This window comes from Enoplosus armatus, chromosome 3 (assembly GCF_043641665.1).
Source record: "Enoplosus armatus isolate fEnoArm2 chromosome 3, fEnoArm2.hap1, whole genome shotgun sequence".
Lineage (NCBI taxonomy): Eukaryota > Metazoa > Chordata > Actinopteri > Centrarchiformes > Enoplosidae > Enoplosus > Enoplosus armatus.
In genome coordinates, this window is record NC_092182.1 from 7,321,039 (window position 1) to 7,344,156 (window position 23,118).

Below are 23,118 nucleotides of genomic sequence, written 5' to 3' on the forward strand. Positions count from 1 at the left end.
CAACCGCTGACTGACAGCCGCTCAAAGGCTCTCCAACTCCGGGAGGCACGGAGAGGCCGCAACGACCAATCAGGTTAGGGCTCGACCCGCCCATCAAATTGCAACAGCCAATCGTGGCGAGCCAGGGGAGGACCCTGGAATCACTGTTGTGCATCCAACGTGGGACTACGGAACGATGTCCCAGAAAAAAAGGAAAAGTAACTCTACAAGGGAAAAAACTCATGGTGGTGGTACACGGTCGGAAGGAGGGGGGACTCTATTTTGCTATTAATCGGATCGTCGAGATATTGTGACCACAGACTGCACCTGATGAGCTGTTGGCTGAGTTCTGCTGGAACGGACTGTGTGTATTTCAAAGTTGGATTTATTCGGCTACAGCGGTGAAGTGCTGGTGAGATTTGGACGATACGCAGCGCTCAGTTTGAGAGACCATCGCTGGAGTTTTCGGCACTGTTCCTGCGGGTCTTAACTTATTTGCTACACCTTCAACTTTGTAGTGGACATTTTACAACACCACCAGAAGTCAGAGTGTAACCGCTTAGCTAGTTTGTAAACAGTTTTGTTGCTGCTCCGTTGATCAACAGTTTATTTTGAGAGCTATCCGGGCGCCCTGTGTAATATTTTGCTGTTGCATGTTTTCAAACATGCCAACAACAGCAGTTATGATATCGATAAAGTAGTTTTAAGGCCTTCATGAACACACTCCTTCAATTTAAGTTGGAGTTCAGGGCGACACACAAGTTCGCTGTAGCCTACTGTCGCTAGTTAATCTGTGAATCACCTTTGATTTTTAGCCCGCGTCGGACAACAGAGGAGAAAGTTGGACTGGGAACTTGTGTCCTAAATGACTGCTGTTGGGATGGAAAACGTTTTACCACAGTCATTCATACAAGCCTCTGTATTACAAGAAGATTATTAATGTGCTATAAAGGGCATTCAGTCTCTCCGAAGCTACATTAATACTCCAGTTTGTGGGTACGAGGAGAGAGCTCAGCGGCCGCGCTATTAAAACTGGATACAAAATGGCGGCGTCCCTGGGACGATTTGGATATGTTTCTCGTTCTGTTTTTTATTTAATTTTGTCGGTCGAACTGTTCGTCAGTTATGGATTGAGTTCAGACTTGCCGTGTGCCCAGAACTGTACCTGCAGCGGAGACTCGGTGGACTGTAGCAGTGTGGAGCTGACAGCTACGCCTCTGGACCTTCCAGTCCGGACTGTTTCCTTGTAAGTAAAGCGCTTAGTTGCCCTTGCCTATTTATTGACCAGCCCATAACGGGGTAACCGTGTTTGTAAATAAATGAAAAGTGCATAATAACATAGAAACGTTTAAAACTTTTTTTTTTGTCAAAGACACACGTAAATACCAATTAGGCAATGGACCCCTGTTGATACGGGTTTCTCTCAAGGAATCCCGTCTGAGAAGATTTTTGTGGTTCTCCTTTGAGTTGTCTGTCAACTGTAACAGGGACAGTGAAGCCAGCTGTCAGAGCAGTTATGTGTATTCCCTCTTCATAGCACTAACTTTGAGTAAGTTTTAGGAGTACAATTAAACTGCCCCTCATTTTGCTGGGATTAGGGTTACCCATACCCCATTAAAAGTCTCCCGAAGGTCCCTGCACCCCACTCTGGAAACTAATGCAACAACAAACCACCAGCACTGTTTGCTGACACACAGGATTGTTTATGCAATTCATGAATTAAGTTTTCACCTCAACTTTCACAAGAGGACAACATGCAAAATGGTTTCGAAATTGAGTTTGACAGTGGGCCAAATGTAGTTTTCTTGTGTCTATTGTCTGTTTCAGCATTATGTGATGCCACTTTTAAAAAAACCCCGCATTTAATCAGGCTTGAGACTTGTATTTACAGCAATTGAACAGGTGTGAAGATGCAGAGTTATGCTGTTAATGGACATCATTTATTGAGGGCTAAAATGCCTTGCTCAAGGGCACATTGAGATATTGTGGAAAATAACTCTATTGTGTTTTAAATGGTCCTGTCAGTTTGAAAATTGTGTCAGACTTTAATATCCCCTTAAAACATGTTTCTGTGTTTATCAAATTCCTAGTGTGATGTATCTTAATTTTAAAGTTACTTACCATCTTTTGCAGTCAGTACATTATGGTATCTTTCATAGTTTTGGAGACATGGATACTAGACATGTGCATTAACGTATCCATCTAAAAATGTATTAATGCTTCCAATGTTAGAATTAACAAACTGTCCCCTCAGGGTGAGTAAACAAATAGACCCGGACATGTCATAACAAATAAACCTCTGCTTTATTCAGTCAGATTTATGACATGTATTACCCTAATTCCTGTTTCTGTGTTGCTAGCCAAAGTTCACAAATTGAATTTCTTGTAAATGAAGAATTGGTTCCTCAGGATAAGACTGACAACAGTTGAAACCCTGTTTAGGAAATTAGCCAATTTTGGGAATTTCTTTATGGAATCCTCCAATGTCTAAGAAACACAATGTTTAAGGAACTCCAGCACTTGTCAAGCTGAATGACACCATTTATTTACAGACAACACATCTCTCTGTCCTCTCAATCAACATTTTGGCATTTTTCGCTGTATATTGCAACCACTATGTCCAGTGGCAACTGTGAATCCTGTGACAATTAGGCATCTTGTTACATAATTTTCAGCATCTGTTTGTGTGTGTGTGTGTGTGTGTGTGTGTGTTGCTGGGAATGTGGGGTTAAAGACCAAAGACTCCTTATGGCTCCCAGGTTCCTGTGTTAGGCGGGTTTATCTTCCCCAGGGAAGTGAGGAATGCAACTTTTAAAAAGTCCTCTAAAAACATGAATAACAGCACTTGTGCCCGGGTAGCCTCATTGCCCTGAAGCACCACTTAGCTAAGTTCAAGTGCAGACGCTGTTTATCATGCATGTACGCAGACACACACTGCTCCTCCTGTCCTTGTGGACAATGGACAACTACTGTGGGACAAATGTCCCAACGGAAACAGCTGCTCTTAACCTATTGCTTTGTGTAAAGATACAGTCCTGCGTGAGCCCTGTCTCGCTCCATGTCTGCCTCTGTTATCTTGGCCGAACCTTATCGGTCAAGATTTAAGGACCCGCAATCTTGTTGTTTTCAAAGGGATTGGCTTTATGGCTTTGAATTATCTTTTAAAACACCTAGGTTGCATATTTCCACACCACTTGAGATAGTCACATTATGTTGGCAGGTAACTCAAAGGGAAACCAGCTCTAATTCCTCCGGGCTCTGCAAACGGGCCAGATTAGCTGGTGATTACTGTAAACCCAAAGAGACAAGTATGGACAATTTCACTTGTGGCCCGGTGTGATCCCATTATAAGGCACCTTACGCCAAGTCCTGTCCACTTGAGTGGGTGAAAGTACTTTTTGTGTTGTGGGTTGGAAGTTGTTATTTTAGTTTTTTGAGTGCTGCCTCTGCACAATAATGTGTGTGTGTGCTGCCCGTGGGTATATGTTACTCACAGACGAAAGGGAAACTGTGGTATTCATGCAAATGGCAATATATCCAGGGTTATCGTGCAGTGCCACAACAACAGTTTTTATTCTGTAGAGCTGGCTGAGAGTGTCAGTTTGCACAAGGCCTTAGTTTTGAACAAAGTGCATTTGTGTGACTCTACCTTCAGGCATCTGAGCCAAGTGAAATCAGTGTGGAATCGACTGTCTCTGTTATGTTTACCCCTGAGAGGGAGCAGCAGCAGCAGCAGTGGTGGTGTTAGGGACTGGTGGACAATATTTGTGGGTGTCAGTAAACACAAGTCACCTCGGTCAGCTTTCCTTCCTCTCTCCTCTACATAATGCAGATGTAAGGCTTGAAGGAATATCGCAGTAACCTCAATCACCTGTAGGATTTGACTGTTAAATAAGCAGCTAAAACATGTGTGGCTGCAGTTTTTAATCAACAAGAGGCCCCCCCCAATTAGTCGTACATATATGTTTGCTATATACAACTACTTACAGACTTTTAAAGTCCTCTGTGTTCTGTTTTACTGTCTATAAAATGAAGGTAGTTTAAGCAGAGAGGACAAATCCAGCTTAAAATAAATGGAAATTTCCCACCCTTTTGTGTGGGTGAAGAAGGATTGTGCTGTCATGTATTTGTTGCAATTATCTTAATACAGGCTCTTAAATTGGGATTACAGTAATGAACGCAGCAGTTCTACCTCAGGCCCTGCCTTTTATACAGCAGCTCACAGAAGGAAGAGACATCATCTCTCCAGGTTGTAGGAGCATTGCAGTGATTTTGGGAGTTTTTGTGCAGGTGGCAAATGATGTTGGCAACATGCGCACACATGGAAATATAAAATTCCAAACTCTTTTATTTAAAATTACCACAAGCTTCTTCGTTAAACGATTTTGTCTAGAATGTATTGCTGTGACAGACAGACTCCACAGATAACTCGTTCTCTTTGTGTCAACAAGAAAATACCTCTACAACAGCAGTGACTTCCCTCACCACTACTGCAATGTTTTTAGTCGCTTTCAGAGCACTTTGTAGGAGTCATTCTGGGAGCCTTGATGAACATATGTCCAGGGGAGATAGGTGGCTAGAGGGTAGGTGTTGGCAGCTTATCCATCAGTAGCAGCCCTAGCAGTCCTGTGGCTGAAGGGGAAGAAAGAAAAGCCCTAATGCTTTCCACTTGTCAAAATAATCTCCCTTCAGGACCCTGATTTTAATAGTCCCCGGTGAGAAAGCAGCCTTGATGAGGAATCAAGGAAACAAACAAGCTAACAGAGATTGAGGGCAACTAGGGTTGTGGGGAAGATGTGTGATTGACTAAGTGTGGAACATGCCCTTAAAGAAGAAAAACAATAATTTACTACAGTGTATTAATAATTGATCAATTATTTATTATTTTGTCCCATCCCTGTGATTGACCACACGTGTTTTCAGCCTCTTTCTCGCAAACACATCCTTTGCTGTTTTACATCAGTGCTTCTAACATTTAACAAAGTGACCACCAGCCTCAGATGTTTGTCCATTGTTTCTGATTGATGAATAGCCTAATAACATTCAAAGCAAGTTTGCTCTCACACAGTCACATATTCCCTCTCAGGAGTGGTGCCTTATCTTATTTACAGCCATTGCTAATGTGTATAAAAAGCATTTTGCCCACAGTGCCACAGGCGTAATGGGATTTTGCAACTAAATAAAAGCATGAGCATTACTCATTTTGCCTGAGATTGCTGTGGTTTGATAGAGATAAAGCAGATGCATGGTGTCTGTTTGCCAGCGTCTCTCTATCTTTCTTCATGTGAGGTTGTAAAATCCTTTTGGTTTTTTGCTGTTATACAAAGCTACAGTTTGTATAGGAGTTGTCTTTATTTCTATTTGTCAATCTTGAGTTCTTGCATCACCAGCTTGCAGCAACTCTGATGAAAAGTAAGAAGAAGCCTCATCTTGAATGGCTCCCTTTGTAACCCAGCATTTCCCAAGTGGTTTCCCAATGCGTCGGCCATAATGTTTGGTGCACACCAAACATTCTGCTGCGACTCAACCCCAAGCTGTTGCCTTAAACCACACAGTGCAGCCTTATTGGTAAACACCACCCCCAACAGTTGGTTTTGGCTTCTGCCCTCAGGAAATGGGTTTGTGTTGGTGGTTTCCTGGCAGGGGCAGGGAGCTCAGCTGGCTGGTTGTGGACTGGCAGAGGGGTGGGGCTATAGATCACCTCTGGGGGAATATGAGGAGGGAGGGGGCATTTTCCACCCACTGCATGGAAGTGTTTTGTCAATGTCATGGTCTGCTGCCGCTGCTGCCTTCAGGCTGGTTCCAGTACTTGGTGAAAGTCCTGTCAGTGGTCAGAAACCTCAACCACTGTCACACATGTTGTAACACTCTGAGAAAACCCCACAGGAAATGAAACATTACAGGACAGTCTGCTTGCATGTCAAATATTGTCACACATTGTGGCGTACAAGCACAATATAAGCATGCAAAAATCATTTTCCCCAGTAGGACTAAGCTTGCGTTTCTATCATGATCATTTCTGCTGATAGTAAGTTTGAAATTGATAGAAGGACTAGCTGTTGAATGAACATATACTGCAGAAATGCTTCTTCTCCTGCTTAAACAGGTGAACATTTCAGCAGTTGGGCAGAGATGCAGCAGCAGCTCTCAGCAGGGCTGAGCCTCTTGCGGTTTTGAGGGCATTTCTCGCTACGCTGCCTTGTAATCTTGTGGTATTGAGGGTGATTATACCAAGTTTGTTTATTGTCATAGTTTCCCTAGCCTTGAAACTCGCTTGTCCTCTTGCGGATATTTTAAAGTCAAACTCGAGCGTTTGGAAGGGTTTAGGGTGATATTATCATTGGCACTGATTTTTATCAGCTGCTCTTCACTTCTTCCTCCCTTATCAGGCCGTTTGGTGTTAAGTTGGATAGTAAAAGTAAAAGGAGTTCCTGTATTGAAATTTAAAGCAGCAATTTGTTTTTTATTGTAAATCCTTTTTTTTAACTGAGGTGATTCATGCAAAACATTAGCTGTGAACAAATTAGGAAGGACAGCTAAGGTTGAGCCCCTGCTCTAATAACAACAGATAAAGTCTGACATTAACATGGAGATATGGAGTGAGCTCATGGCCTCGCACTGGCTTTAATGACAATCAAACAGCTGCTGCCGCAAGTCATTCTGCAGGAATCCAGTCAGCAGAATAGATGGCCCTTTTGTGAAGACACTTTAGGGCGCCAAGTTTTTTTTTTTCCACCTTTCCCTCTCCCCCGATGTCGGTGTCTACAAAGTGGACTTGATCGATGAATCATCTGTGAATTCTCTACATCTGGTAAGAGTTTGGAAATCTGGAGAAGATGTTAGCAGAAAAAAAAAGCGTGACTTGGACAGAGAGGGAGAGAGGTACTGTGCAAGTGAAGCCGCTTCTCCCCAGAAAACAGGCGGTCCTTCGAGAAGTGCTAAGTTGGGCCAAACATTTTTTCAACACCGTTCTGTACTCTCTGATAATGTAGAAAAGAAAGGAGCATCAGAGCTCCACTGTCTAGACAGCCACACATTCACATGCCCTCAGATCGTAAAGATTTAGACACTTGTTTCACCACTGGCTGGAGTGTAATTATTGCAGAATTTTGCTCTGTTAGTAAAATAAACAATAATTTGGAAAAAATTGACTAATGATCCTGTCTTTTTGTTCCCTTTGAAGTTGAGAGCATAGGGTCAGCTGTCTGCGCAGTACTAAAACAATAGCTCCACTAAAGAGACATACAGTATTTATGTTATTCTTTCAGATTAATTGGGGACACTCATTTCCTTTTACTCATAATGAAGTAGCCTGGCGCCATTTGTAACAAATTACATTGTTATCACGCTAGAATCCAGTGTTAAAAGCAGGACCATGATCTAGTGTGTGGACAGCATGATTGTTGTTGTGCTTCTCATCTGGAGTGTCCAGGCTGGCGTCGTTAGGCCTGGCCGTGGGTTCATGCAGTGCCTCGGGTGAGTGCGGACCCTTTTCCCAAACCAGCTCCCTGTTTGTTTGGAGTGCCCCGCTCCATCCCCCTGCGTCTACCCCGAACCAGCAGCGTGAAGAATGGCGGCGCACATGGCCCCAAGATGTGTGGCCTGCCTTCCTGCCTCGGAAAACTTCAGAAACTGAGTCACGCTCCTAGCCTGACCGATTTCAAAGGCTGGAGCAGCTCCTTTGTTGAGTTGTGTGTGTGTGGGGGTGGTGGGAATCTGTAATGCAAATGGTGAAATATGCTGATCCCATCGGAGCTACATTTCTCTGATCTTGCACCTAAGTTCTCCTCACCCTCTCGAGATCTTACACTTGCCAGATTTTTGCTCATCATATTTATCATTATTGTAAATCTTTGCTTTTAACCTTGCCAAAGTTGATAAGATACTGGCTTTGTTCTGCCTGTTTCCTTCCTCTGTGTAACTGGTGTGTAAAATGGTGGCCTGGAGCGGGTCTTAGCTTTGTGTACACTCTCACTGCAGTTGCCTGGCTATAAACTGGCCCTTAATGACAGGAAGAGTACTGTGTGTGTGTGTATGTATGTATGTATGTATGTGTGTGTGTGTGTGTGTGTGTGTGTGTGTGTGTGTGTGTGTGTGTGTGTGTCTGGCCCCCTGACACTCAGGTTATTATTTTACTAGTTTTATGATACTCTGAAATCGACCACATTAAAGGGCCTTTGTCTCCTAGCTGGACTACAGAAGGCTCATCACTGACATCACTTCACACTTTCAGCGAGCAAAGTTCACGCTGCATTTATCTCTGATAGAAATGGGAAAGATAATGATGATGTATTGCTGTATGTGTAAGTCCCTGCTCTCTCCTCCCTCCCCATATCTCCTCTCTCCCACACACAGACTGTGTGCTGACTTACAAGCATAGTGTCATATGCTATGACATCACTCCTGTACTCCCAGCTTTCCTCTACTCCCACAGCACCCATAACACAGCTATTTTTTAAAGCCTTTTAATGAGTTTTATATGTCAGATCAGCTACATGGTCCAGCGATGACGGTCTACTGCAGGCGCTGAGCCCTATTTTTCTTCCTTAGACAGTTTGCTTAGTCAGACGGGCCTTTTATGAGTTTATCACATTGTCTTTTGAAGACTTTCTTTTCCTGGTAGGCTCAGATTGAAGCTAATGTCTCAGATTTCTCGTGTATCCTTCCAGTAGTAGATGAATGCCTCTCACAAGTTACTAGTAACATTTGTCAGACAAACCAAAAAAAACCAAGGTTGTACACATTTATGATGATAGTGAGGGGAGAAAAGCAAGGGACCTCATGTCTGGAAAAACTAGCAAATAGTTGTTGTGTATACTTGATAGATGACTTAATCTAAATCTATTATCTAATTATCTAAATCGTCATCCATTCATTTTGTGATTCATTAACTGACTGGTTGTTTAACTAGTGACACAGAGCAACAGGTGGTTGGTTATTTGTTTCTATTTGTCTTTTTTGTGGTATTATTATTATTATTATTATTATTATTATTGCACCATAAATTTCTGCCACGTTCCACAGAGAAGCTTTTTCCACCTGATATTTAACAACCTCTCAGTGTTTGTGGTTATTGTTTTTAATGTGTGGGGAGGCGTTTGGGTTGTGGCGGCTGGGTGGGGTTGGAAGGTGGGAGTGTAACTGCACCTCTTTATCCCAGACCGGCCCTCTTTCCAGCTGCCCTCTTGTTTAATGTCTCTCCAGTTCTGCTGACAGAACAGAGGTTATGCTGACCTTTTGATGGCTAGCAGTTTGCTAGAACACAGTTGAAATGTTGGCTAGTGCAGTTATGCGATAGAATGGACAGTAAATGTTGAATGAGGCCTGTTTTTTGTATTTGTGAATACAGTTTTAACTTGAATATGATGACTTCAGAGGAACTCTGTGCTGAATGGAGGCTGGAGTGTGCCACCAGAATAATCACAGCATGTTTCTGTGGTTAGTTATATAATTATAATTATTTGATTATTATAACAAATTATTACATTATAACAAATTGATGAAGTGATAAATTAAATTAAAATGATACTTGTAAAACAACTTGGTGCAAGAGTAATAATTAATACATTTTAGCACTTCTGTTAAATTGTCTTTTAATTCAATGTACAGAATTCTCACCATGGCTGTCAGATCAGTTTAATTTAGTGGGAACATTTGTATTTGGAAAATGTTTATAAAAGCACACACATCCAAACGTGATGAATACTAGGTGCTGGACAGAACTACATGTGAAAAACGGAAAAAATAAGTCTGCTCGGCTATACCACCATGTGACGTTTCGGGGACAAGCAAATTAGTATTTGGCTCAACATGCAGCCTGAAATTATCACACACTTTCTTTGGTTAAGTACCTGGCAGAGAGTTCTTTTGATTTTGATCCCGCTGACTAATGTCAAACAGTCCTGCCCATTTGTACAAACTAGTTGTAGCATACAAAGGAATGCTGTGTTTGAAGCATTAAGGCAAACTGCTCTGTAGTGTTTGCCATGGTTAATCACAGGGAGGGTTCCCACCTCAACCATACATCCTTTTTCCGGCTGGTTGAATGATATGATGTAAACTTATGGAAGCTGTTGTGCCATCGCCGGTTTGCTCTCTGCACGTGGTGTAGAGTTTGTCAGGTTATTCTCCTCAGCATGTCTCTGCTGGTCTTGGTGTCTACATCTCTCAAAGTAAAAAATAAACCAAACTCTAATGACTTCTAGGCTTCTGATCCCGGCTCGACAAATTCTTACAGAAACTGCATGATTGTAAGGTCACTTTCTGGAAAGCATTAACCACGCTTAGCACCCACCCCCCTCCTCCCCTCCAAAACCCCTCCTTTCACGGAGGGGGGGGGGGGGGGGGGTTATCACTGTCACCTCATACAGTAGGTGTTAAAACGCTGTGAAACTTATCTAATCTGATAGGCAAGAAAATAAATGTGTCTGAATGAGATGGAGGGAAAAAGACTCAGTTGTGTAAACACTGTGGGTGACTGAGAAAGAGGCACATGCATGCTTGCGTACACACACAAAGGGCTCGTTTTGTTTGTTGCTGTGGCCTTTAGCACCAGTACGGCAGGTTTGTCTCTCAAACGTGACTTGCTTTTTTTTGTTAGTCATCCCTTTGTTCTGTTGTGCCCTGTTCTTTATTTTTTAAGCTTTGACTTTCATGCCTTTGCATATGTGCATAGCCAATTTCCTCTACCTTGAAAATGCTAAAAAAGCTCTTTAGACATGATGTTCCTGGATAAATCTTTATTTGCTTGTAATGCAAGGTTCACCAGTAGACTTCCTTGACCTGTTTCGTGCCAAAAGCAGGTCGATAAAAAGTAGTGATTGCTCTTCCAGATGACGGCGTTCTCCCAAGTTCATGTTGTCTGAGCTGTGTGTGTGTGTGTTTGTGTGGATGTGTGTTGGCTGAATAAATGTACCTCCAGGCAGAGGCGGCCCATAGGAAAGCCGTGTGATTTTTCACTTAGCTTCACCATAACGAGGTAATTGCCTCCTGTTGCAGGGGACGACAATTTAGTGATCTCTGCTGCGATGGGAGGTGCCCCATTAAATGATCATAGCATAGACACATATGCACACCTCTCTGTCAGGCCTGCGCCTGGAGGGCAGACACATGCTCTGCTATTATCTCGCCACACACTTGCGCACACAGGGAGAAAGATTTGGGAAGGGAGACTTTATCTGATTATCTGTAATCGCAGAAGACAAGAAAGGGAAATCTGTCAAGTGATACTGAGATTGAGATGGATAGGAATAAATAGTATTCGATAAAGTCAATAAGTTTCTTGCCTACTTTCTCTAAAGTGAAGAATCAATGACATGAAGTAAAAGCTTCTGTCACACTTTTCCTTCCCCCCACAGCGTCATTAAAGGCCACAGTGGGACAAGAGGATGAGGAATGTGTTGCATCAGGTAAAAGTGTCCCCAGTCTCTGGGAACAAGCAGCCATCTTTCGGCAGGCCTGTGAAACATTCCTGGGCCGTCTCTCACGTCTGGACAGAGGGATGGAGGGGCGGGAGGCAGGCGGCTCGGAGCTGTGGGCTCCCTTTGTCTCGCCTCGCCTAACCCCACCACACAAACACAAACACCACTCTCACTACAGCCTCCTCTCTGCCAACAGGCAGGCTGCATGCCAGCCAGGCAGGAGGTGTGTGTGTATGTGTGTGTGTGTGTGTGTGTGTGTGTGTGTGAGACAGAGATGGCACTTGTTTATGCGTGAAATAAATTTGATTCATATGGCGTGGGAAGCTCAATCTGAAATGCAGATGTGTGTTCGGTGCACACACACAGCCCCCCCTTCTCGCCTGCTCTCTGACGGTGGAAATGCTATATCACTAGACAAATCACTCTAATAAGCCTCGGTACAAGTCAAGTGCCAGCTATTAAATACACTGTTAGTCTAAAGTGCAAATTGACTGCTGCAGATGAATAGCCTGTGGGTTATGTTTGGAAAGTGAGCCAGGAGAGAGAGACGCTCTGTATCGATAGTATTGATCTGGCCCTCCTTGAAGGCCGGCTGAATAGATGTACTGCAGTGTTTTCAGGCATACTTAATGTGGACGGATGAGGCTGTTTGTCAAATGGGAGAGATAATTGTTGTTATTGATCAGGATCCTTATTTGAACTACTGAAAAATGGCTATGACAAATGCAATAAAAGTTATGAAAAATATTGTTACGCCTGCTGATATTTTGATCGTTAATTGCTCTCCCCTGTCTGCTATTAGGCATACTTTTTTTATTTACAACTTTTTTTTTTTGCAGAAATCTTGGCCACAACAAGCTGACCGCCATCAGTGTCGAAGCTTTTGACAACCTTCCTAACTTGAGAGAGCTGTAAGTAGTCACCCACGAAATACTCACACATACACCTGATTTCCATTGAGGCAGTCGACAGCAAACACCTGAACACTTTATAATTGACGTGTGTTTGGCCGTTACAGTCTCTTTTTCTCTGTTGTGAGTGTTTAAAATGTTAAACTCTGACTGTAGAGTTTTTCTTTTTTGATCCGTGAGTGTCAGTTGTGATACATTTTTATCAATGACTTAATTCTGACTCACGTCCTGCCACTCTACTTCCTGGTAGCATCCTCGTGTGTGTTGCCTTGAACTAAGTCCAATTGAGAATAAAGTGGTGGTTTTCTATATTAAGCCTCCCCTCCACCACCCGATACTGTGGCCAACGTTGGCCTTGTAAATATTTTATATGGTGAGGAGAGGGCTTGGCTCGGTGTCACTCAGCGCCAGTACACAAGACACGTACACACACATACACGAGCTAACTGGTGATACACACACTGGTGACATCTTTGGCAGGCCGGCCGGCCAGTCATACGCTCCTCGACATCTGTTTTACTCCCATGTTATTTTTGGTTTTGAAAAGGATGACTTGCTACTTGCTCTGTGGCAGACGTGACAAGTTGTGTTTGAAATCTTTTTGATTTATACGAGGCATGATTGAATTTAGCTGCATGTGACGGAGCATGTGGAATAGCCCCGGCAACACTGTTTCATCTCAGCTAGCATGTAGTAGCATGTAGAAATTACAAGTACAACTTCACAAACATTGAGTGTAACTTTAGTTTGACGCAGGCTCTGGTTTTGTGTCTAAATTTGAGATTTCAAATTAGAATTTGTACTTTTATGTTTTTAATGTACGTTTATTTTCAACAGTAAGGCCACTAAAGGTTTTACTGCTTCATCTACTGCTTTGAAAAATGCCTCTAACCTCGCATTCTTGTGTTTTCCTTCAGGGCACAGTTTTGTTCTCTAACTTGCTACTATACGTGCTTGTCACTTTCAGGCGGCTGGACCACAATGAGCTGACCTCCATACCAGATTTAGGACGAGCTGCTTCCAAGATTGTATCTCTCTACCTGTGAGTACTTCCCCATTTACTGCTCAACATGGCTCTGGCTCTCTGTTACTGTATTCTTAGGTCAGTGGCTTCTTTGAAATGCTCTTGAAATAGTCTCTTGACATCTGTGGAGGATCCATACGCCTTTGCATCTGAGAAGTAATGGTGCATTAATGTGAAATTAGCAATGAATGGGACTCTTGATCAAAAATCCCCTCTCCACTTGAGCTCGGTTGGCGTAAATATGGAGCTCTGTCTTGAGCGATTAGTATGTGGTCAAGTAACTGACTAGTCTTATTAGCCGGCCATGTGGTCTTGTCTACAGTGAGCGGCGCTGGCTGTTTGGAGCGTCAGCACGTATATAGTTCCAACTTGGTTCCTCCCAGTTGTGAAACTGTGCCTGTGGGGACTGCCTGCACTGGCATCTCACTGGAGATTTACTGCCCTATTTGGGAAGGGCGTGAGTGCGCTTGTGTATGTCACAAACGTGAGCTCGGTAGTCCATCAACAGTCTCACTTTTACACTGTTGAGGGAAACTCATGGTGAGAAAGTGGTAGTTTGACATCTTTATTCAAGTGGCTGTCTGGAAGCCAGTCAATTAAACATTTGATGGAAATGCACAGGAATGTCTCATGTTAAATACTATGATTATGGCAATACAGTTGAAGTTCATAATACCTTTTTTAGTTTGAAGTTAAAATAAAGTAATAATAGAGGTACTGCTACTTAAAGAAATGGTTAACACCATACATACACGAGCCAGACCTCATTATTCATTCAACACTTTTATTTAAGTGTTCATTGTTATCTCAGCACCGATAATTTTCTGTGTGACAATGAAGCTCAAGAATGTCTAAAGGAATGCAAGGCACACGAAACAAATACAGTACAATGAAAGGTTATAGCTAAATAATCCTAACATAAAAATCAAAAGGCTGAAGCTGATCTGAAAGCTCGTTATTCTTATAACAAGATAAATGGCAATGCTTCTTGGTATGTTTCCAATTCAACACAAACGCACACACACAGTGGGATAAGTTCAATCGTGACAGCGTTCCACCCGAATCATCTGTTGGGTGGATGTTGTTTTCCAGTGTGCCATAGTTTTTTCCCCTCGTGTGACCAGGGAACATTCTTACATCTCACTCAACCTGAAACTTAGCTTCACCCTGTGTATATTCTTTTACACTTTGCTAGCATGTCGGCTGACTGACTGGTAGTAAAGCACGCAGCTGCAGGTTTCCTGTAATATTGGTCATCGTCATATCATTTTCAGTGGTGCGCTTTGGGAGAGTCACACCTTCGCCTCTCCCTGTGTGTCATCTGCCTGCTTCTCAGAATTTGTCATCATGCACTAATGTGGTCAGAACAGTCCTGTAAGCTGTGAACAGTTAGTAAGAGGAGGATTGAGGTTTCATTAAGCAACTGTTAAAGTTAGTCGTGTTTCCAAAGGGTTAGAGCTGTTATTATTGTGTGTTATTAGGTTTTCTATCAGTCTGGATCTGTAGGGTTTAGCACAAACTCCTGTTCACTCTGCTTTTGATACAAAACAGATGGGAGCAAGTTCACCTTTACTTTCACAAACTATGCAGAGTCGCAGCCCCTCCAAATGATCAGGGTGTCTTTTTTTGGCCTGACTTGAAGCCTGTTGCTAGGGGAAGGCCTGCAGGCCTGATGGGAGTGGAGGCTGGAGGGAGGGTTGGATCTTTACAAAGCCACACAGCTGAAGTGAAGGCCTGCTGAAGCACTTGCAGCTGCAGCTGTCAGTCACATGGCTTACAGTAAAATGGGTGACAGTGAGAAGGGGAGGCAGGATGAGAAAATAGGGAGGGAGGGAGGGATGGGGGATGTGAATAGTGTCAGATCAGGGTGACATCACCACATGTCAAAAGAGGAATGGTTAAGGAGAAGTAGTGGAGGAGGCAGTAGGAGGGCATGGAGGGTCAAAGTAAGGAAAACAGGGAAGCGAGAGGTGAGCTCATGCTCAGGGTTATTCCCAAAAGTAAATCCAATGCACTCGTCTCCCTTGCCAACCACCAAGCCCTCTGGAGTGTGAGAGTTTCTGTGTATGTGCCCTGGCAGAGGCAGCAGTACAGACTGCAGGACACTGTTCCTGTGCCATTGGTTGAGATAGTCTGGAATGTCGTCTGACTACAAGTTTGTGTGAGACAGTGGTTTACGCACACCCTCTCACACACACACACACACACACACAAGCAAATGTACTGAGAATCTGTATTCAGCCCCCCATCCAACAGTGAACTCTCCAAAAGGCTGAGAGCTGATTGTATGCGGTTGCTACCGTCTGATTGCCTCTGAGTCTTCAAGTGTTTGCTGGTTCAGTTTGCTCGTTGCTGACGAGGTTTGCACTGTCTGATGGAAATGACAAAGTGATTGATGTTTGTAGAATTACACACATTAAATAGCTAAAGTAAACCACAAGTCTCCAGGATTTCTGGCTTTCTAAATGTTCAGTTAAGTTTAAATTTCTGCGGTGTGGGGCAAACTAGGTACCAGGGAAAGGACAAACATTTCTAATATATTTTCAGTTTTAATTTCAGTCATTATTCTACTATGCCACACACTGGACTGAATAGAGCAGCATGCCAGTAGTTATACATAGTACTTATCATATTGGTGTCAATAGTTTGTCAGCAGAAACACAATAAAACAGGCAACAAAAAACAGTTTTTGTCATAAAGATATCTGAAATTTTATATTCATTGGAAATGTGATTTCCAAACAAAAAAAAACTTTTTAGTTATTAACATATTGTAATACTGCTTGAGGATGTTCATGTTAATTCAGCAGCTGTCAAGATTGTTGATGATTAAGATAATCATCAGACTAATCTTATCAGCACATGGCTATTCAGCACTATCTGATTCTGAATCTTTGAAAGTTTTCACTTACAAAGAACTTAATGACTTACTCCTGTGGGAGTACAATATACAAAATTATAAAGAAGTACAGTAGTTTTGTATCTAAATAAAAAATAGGAATAGGTCGACTAAGAAGGGATAGGTGAGTGGGCTGGATTTGTTTCCCCTGCTTTCTTTTTCCTTTCTTTCTTCTTTCCGATCACTGTCACTTTTTTCAATGTCCATCAACCAATCACAACAGAGCTCTGAGATGCGTCTCTTATCTTAAATTTAAAACAGAAGTCGTGTGATCACGTAGAAGCTCCTGACAAACTAACCAAAGACCATATGTCAGGCTCACACAGTCCCAAAATGCACTTGGCGAGCCCAGTGGCATCCCACAGACTCCCAGAATGCCACAGCAGGATGGCAAAAAAAAAGCGTCATCAAAAAGTTTTTAAAAACACACTGTCAAAGTGAGCAGAGCAGCACAAACTTTCCCATTGTGCTCATCGCTTGTCCAGTCAACATCAAAGAGGGCCTTTAAAACAGCTCGGGATAGAAATCATATGGCCCGCTGGATGATCTGATTTTGAAATAATTCTCCTTTTGTCCCGACCGCCAGCTTCAAACGGGAAGCGCCAATCGCCCCCAAAGATGACACTGGAAACGGGAGAATGGGCTTGGTAGTGTAAACCGCTGATGCACTTTCCATACATCAAAAGAAGTGTCAAAATGAGCCAGGCTCGCGATAATCAGACGGTCAATGGGGCAGGGTAATGAGATTTGGAATTAAGTGGAATCAAGGCGAAATAAGACCCCCAGACATCAAAGGGAACAAGAGTGAGCCCAGCTCCTCTATATCAGAAATGTCACTGGCCGTATGATAATCAGTTTTTATAAACGCTACTATTGTATGTGTGGACTTCAAACATGCTGAGCGCTGGGGCTTTATCTGTCTCTCACACACAGCTGGGCTCTGACTGTGGGAGGGAGAGAGGGGGAGAGGGGGAGAGGAGAGGAGAGGGAATTAGGTTTGAGTGGAAGGAGAACGGGGCGAGAGAAAGAGTGAGAGAGGTCAACCTCTCCCACCAGTTTGAGATTGATCTGTTTTTCCCAGCAAAGGTCACCAGCTGTTGACCCCACCTCATCCCTTCATTCTCCCCCTCCCTTTCTCTCCCACCATTCCTTCCTTCCCTCCTTTGCTCAGGCTCACTGTAGCCACTGTCTGTTGCTCTGTCCCATGTGTGCATTTGTTATGTGTGTGTATGCGTGTTTGCCCAGGCGTGCTTGCATGGCTCATCCTTAACCATTTCTGCCACTGTTTATTCAGGTGGGCCACTGTGGCGTGACCCCTCCTCCTCTCAGACACCAATAAATATGTGTGTGTGTGGGTCCATCTGGCTGAAGGCTAGATTGGGAGGAGGGACTGACCTTGTTTTGACGAGTGACTGGTGGAACACCTGCTCTGTCTCTTGCTCTTTCTGTCAAACACAGTTGTACACACACACACACACACACACACACCATCCTAGGAAGTTAACTCACACTAACAATGCTGAGTTTTAATTAAGAAGGAAGCTGAGTTTGTTGTTGAGTTTTTGCTGTCAAAGTCTTTATGGGTGAAGAGAATTGATCCTAAGATATATACGATTTAGTTAAAATTTCTACTTGTAATGCAGGCCAGGGGTCGAAGCTAGACAAGTGAATAACTTCCCAACCTCTGATAAGATAATGATGTGATGCACTGCCTGATGTACCTCTTGCCTGCAGTCTATGTCAACCAGAGTGTCATATGAATTAGTCCAACACGGGTAGACAATGAGTTGAGGAGACCCGCGAAGGAAAAGTGATGTTAACACTAGGGTTGGGAATTCTGACTAGTTATATACAGTAGATACAGTTTATATCAAAAACACTTGTTTAAGCTACAATTTGTGCCTTGGGTAAACTCGGCATTATATATTTATATATTATTATTATAATTTTTTTTTTTTTTACCATTCGGGTCAATGAAAGTGATACTTAATGAAATTCCCATCCCTAGTTAGCACCCAGGCATGTGTCAAATGTGTCACCCAGCAAAGGCTTTCATGTATGCTCAGATAACACCGGCCATCAGACTCCTAACACACTCACATATACGTATACACACACACACACACACACACACACATAGGCCACTGGTGTAGCAAGACGGCTGTCTATCTGAGTATTCTGTGTTTACCTTTCTGTCTGCTTTGCATACTATGCACCTACTGTGTGCATTTGTCTGTGTATGTTTGCAGTAGTAGAGTAGAGCTGTGTTTGGTTGTCTTGTGTGCCCTGTGGCCTTCTTTGTGCTCTACTGACACGTGATTTAGTGCTTGTGTGAGTGTGTGTGTTTGGCTGTGATAGACACACAGCAAAGATCTGATGGTTGGATTATTGTGTTTTTCTAGTCAGTTTAGTAAACTGAACTAGAAACAGTGATATGCTAAAAAAGTGTATTTATAGTGTTGATTATTTTGTCGCATCTTTTCAGGTTTTGTTTCTCTGTTATCTGGTCAGTAGTTCTCACTCCTTTGTCCTTGGTAGATCAGGACCACACAGCTATCTCTCCATTCCATCACACACTGAAGTACTGCGAAATCCCGCTTCAAGTGGCTCTGGTTGATCACCAAGGCCCCATCAATCTGGTAGATTTTGCGTCTAAGCTCTGTTCAGAAGCACAGGTGTCCTTGGAATTGTTTAAAGAAGGCCAGCGTCTGTTTGGAAGCTCTTAAAGTACACATTTTGTGGTGGATGAAGACCACTTTGCTCTGTGTACTCTGCTCTGCTTTGTGCCTGAGAGTGGGTTTAGAGAAGCCGGGGGATTTGGAGTGGCTCCCTTGGGTGATGGGAAAAGGACACAAGTTGATATTTTCAGAGATAATGATATGGACACTTGGTAGGGTAGAGTTGTAGGTCTGTGAGAAGGATTTCCAACCACACCTAATGCCTTTTTATGTGTGTTTTTTCTATTTTCCAGACATCATAATAAGATCCGCAGTATAGACGGCAGGCGGACCAGAGAGCTGGTTTCTGTGGAAACCCTGGACCTGAGCAATAATGACATCACTGAGCTCCGAGGGCACTGCTTTCCTGCGGGCCTCCAAGTCAGAGACCTGTAAGTACAATCTCTGAGTATTACTGTGGCACAGAACACGTTAATCTTGAGCAGTCAGTATTGGTAGAAAAATAAAATAAAACAGACAGTGCACACAATAACCCTAACATTTGTATCCATGTGTATTAATGAAAACATACGGGGGTTAAATTGATTACAGCATACAAGACGTTTGTAAAATAACTCAACAGAAACAGAAATAAAGCCATTCATGTGTTTGATGTTTGTTACAAATCTCTCATGTCACAATGTGCTGTTTCTGTGTTCAGGTACCTGAGCAACAACAAGATCAGCGTGTTGGAGCTCGGAGCTCTGGACCATCTGGGCTCAACTCTACAGGTCCTGAGACTGAGCCGAAACCGCATCAGCCAGATCCCCGTGAGAGCCTTCCAGCTCCCGAGGCTCACCCAGCTGTGAGTACCACTGGATTTCATCAGTTTTACAACACAGTTAGTGTGCTGACAAGGTTGTGATTTTATCTGTCAGAACAGGTCGACCTGCAAAAACTATATTTTTGACATTTGTGTTTAGGCTGAAAACGAATTATTTTTCCAGTAGAGCCTTTGGAGACAGAATTGGAAAGAATCAAGAGTTTAAATGATGAGGAGTTTGCAGTGTCTGTTGATCGAGCTCTGTGTGTTTAACATTAGAAACGCCATTAGTGTGAGCTATACCTCTGGGGGTGGATAAGGTCTGACTAGGTAAACACCAGAGCCATATTATCGGTGATTTATTGTCTTCTTCCATGCCCCCAAAGTGGTTAGTTCATTCCCCACGCCGCGCTCCATTATTTCCATCAAACTTCCCTCCAGCGTAGCTGTGCGGTCGACCTGTTTGTAGCTCAACGCCTCCATTCTGGAGAGCGAAGGAACTCGTTTAATGGGAGGCTCCCCCATTGTGGCTCCAGTAGTTTCCCCAGGTGTCTTTTGTTGGACAGGTAGCCCTGGTGACATTGTATCTGCACATGCTAGTGGTGATGCACTTCAGGCACAAGAGATGTGTGGATGTTTATCCTTTGTCAACCTGAGGGCTTTTTACAGCCTTCACACACACACACACACACACACACACACACACACACACACACACACACACAAACTAGATGTACAGATTCACTGTTGCATGCAGGGACTCACTGTGGTGTTTAAAATCTTGTACCACGTTGCCTTTTCATCTCCTTTTAGTATCACTGTTAATTTATTGGGTCACACATTGACCCTTGTTCGTAGCGTTGGTCTCATGCCACAGATGGAAAGGACACCACTGAGGAATGCCTGTTAAGCTGGGGGTTTGTTAAACACGACAAAATGCTCCAACTGAAGCGTGCAGGCTAGAGGAATCTTTGGTTTTGACTTCAGTGTGATGGATGTTAATGTAGAATGAGGGCAAAACATTCCTCAGTCAGAAGAAAAAAATGTTTTTCCTACTTTGAAATGTGGGTAATATTTTGAAGTTTAAAGTATGATTAAGTGCTGATCTTCTATTTTTTTGTCTGTCCACCCTGCAGTGAGCTGAACAGGAACCGTATCCGTCAGGTGGAGGGTCTCACCTTCCAGGGTCTGTCCAGCCTGGAGGTTCTCAAGCTGCAAAGAAACAGTATCAGCAAACTGACTGACGGGGCCTTCTGGGACCTGGCCAAGATGAAAGTCCTGTATGTAGAAAGACTGAAACAGCATCAATACACAAACATAATAATATATTTATTACAAGTATTATACATTATGTGACCGATTTGTGAACACTCTGATTTATAGAGTGTGGCTGCAGCACATAACTAATGGGATAATCCTACTTTTGCACTAGTTACTGAGTATTACAGGAATACTCACCGACCAAATCTTATAAGAATAAGATCTTTTTGTACTTCCTGGAATTGCTCACTATAGCAGCAATCACACCTTTTCCTGCTGGCCTGCAATTTTTACATATTATTTCAATTACATGCTAAATAACACAGTAATGGTCACAAATTGCCTCACGCTTTTTCAGAAACGCTGCTGCAAGTTCAGTCATTTCAGGGCACAACAATTACCACCAAACACCATGTTACCTGTAAACCATTGTGTCAACTTCCTGCTTCCTGGTAATACTCATTATTATTATTTTGCTCATTTTTGTCTCTCGCAGGCACCTGGACTACAACAGCCTGACAGAGGTGAACAGTGGCTCCCTGTACGGCCTGACCTCCCTTCAGCAGCTGTTCCTCAGTAACAACTCTATAGCCCGCATCAACCCTGACGGCTGGAAGTTCTGCCAGAAGCTGAGGGAACTGTGAGTACTAGCATCTAAATCAGCCTGCACACTCAAACTCTTGTGCCAGATGTCCTCTCGACACCGTTCAATTTAAAAGTAAAAGTTGTTTATTTAAAACTTAACACCAACTGCAGAGAAATTATGCTTTAAATCATTTTTTTTATGCCTGTCTCTGCGGATCTAAAGCACTTGTCCTATAGCCTGAGAATCCAACACTCCCCACCCCCATCCATATCATCCATCTACCTTCCCCAGGGTTAAATGACATTGTGCTTTAACACTCAATACGCTACGCTATTCTCAGAATAAGCCTGTTTATCCCATAATTAGAGCTGGGCTCAACAGCACTCAAGCCCTTCGACAAGAGTTTTTGTACTCCGTTCTGAAGCGTGGGCGTTTGGCAAACCAGTGTGTAATCCTCTACCGGTCGTGTTGTGGTAATTACACTGAAGGGTCGCCTTCACGGCCTTTGTCTAGCGAATGAGGAGTTGTTATCTTGCGAGTCTCTCCTGTTCTGTTGACATGACTGCCGTATTGCTGCTGTAAAGTGCTTCGCTCAGGTGAGGCGTTGCTAACTGCGAGGTAGCCCAGGGTATCTGTGGCATCTATGTTTGTTTATGTGTAACAGTCAGAAGGGATAAAGGCGGTAGACGGCGTTCATGTCAGTTTGCTCTGTGTGTCTCCATGCTGTTTCCTGTGCGCACGTCTGAGAATGACAGATTGCCCCCAGCGCCATCCCCGAATCATCCTCCCCGGCGCTTCACCAGCCAGCGGTTATATGATTTTTATTATCTAGAGTTATGATGACCCCCGTGACTGATAGAAGAGAGTGACTCGTCTGTATGAGGAGGCTGTTATTGCATTCCCAATGGGTCGGGCCGAGCTTGTCATCGGGGCGGGGGGCGGGTGTCTTTGCACACATGACTGGTCAAGCAAACCTCAGGCCTGGCCAAAGAGACAGACAGCGAGGGCCACAGAGAGGGCAATAAAATACACAATACCGCCTTTGCCCACTGATTGAAAGCTACCATTATTGGATTTATCGTCATTTATAATCCGGATTTATCAAGAGTTTTATATGCATGCTATCAAAAACATTCTTACAAGTCATTTAAACAAGTTTTGAGTCTTCATTTTCACTTGTTTCTCAAGTAGATCAACTTATAACAACAATGTCCACAAGTTAGGTGTCATCTTGTTACTAGCCTAATGTTCGTTCTGTCCACATTCCTAATGCAAGTGAAACTGCGTGGAAATCCAAGTACTGTTCATATCCCATTTGGATTTCCTCCATCCTTGTAAGAAAAAAAAGGCTAGATATGAAGATAAGTAACATTTTGAGGGCTGCAGTACCCATGAGTGACAGTATATTCCCCTGGGGTTTACCACATGCTCAAGTAGGCTTATAAATGGAGGTTGTAGCCATGTAAAGTTCCAACCAAGGATTTCTTTTCTTCCCTGTCAAATGGTTGAGCTCTAAGGTCTGCTAAGCCCATTCTCTGTTAACATCTTGAAGTGAAGAAA

The 23,118-nt window shown here is 43.2% G+C and overlaps 1 protein-coding gene across 1 annotated transcript in view; it reads left to right on the forward strand.

Annotated features, from left to right (window-relative positions):
* Positions 1-1,022: 1,022 nt before the first annotated feature.
* The window catches only part of lrig1 (leucine-rich repeats and immunoglobulin-like domains 1), a 33,573-nt gene continuing 11,477 nt past the window's right edge, over positions 1,023-23,118 (forward strand). The window contains exons 1-7 of the mRNA XM_070902428.1: positions 1,023-1,225; positions 12,239-12,310; positions 13,278-13,352; positions 19,204-19,341; positions 19,611-19,754; positions 20,849-20,992; positions 21,469-21,612. Coding sequence (XP_070758529.1) covers positions 1,023-1,225; positions 12,239-12,310; positions 13,278-13,352; positions 19,204-19,341; positions 19,611-19,754; positions 20,849-20,992; positions 21,469-21,612 — 920 coding nt within the window. The remainder of the gene's footprint in view (positions 1,226-12,238; positions 12,311-13,277; positions 13,353-19,203; positions 19,342-19,610; positions 19,755-20,848; positions 20,993-21,468; positions 21,613-23,118) is intronic.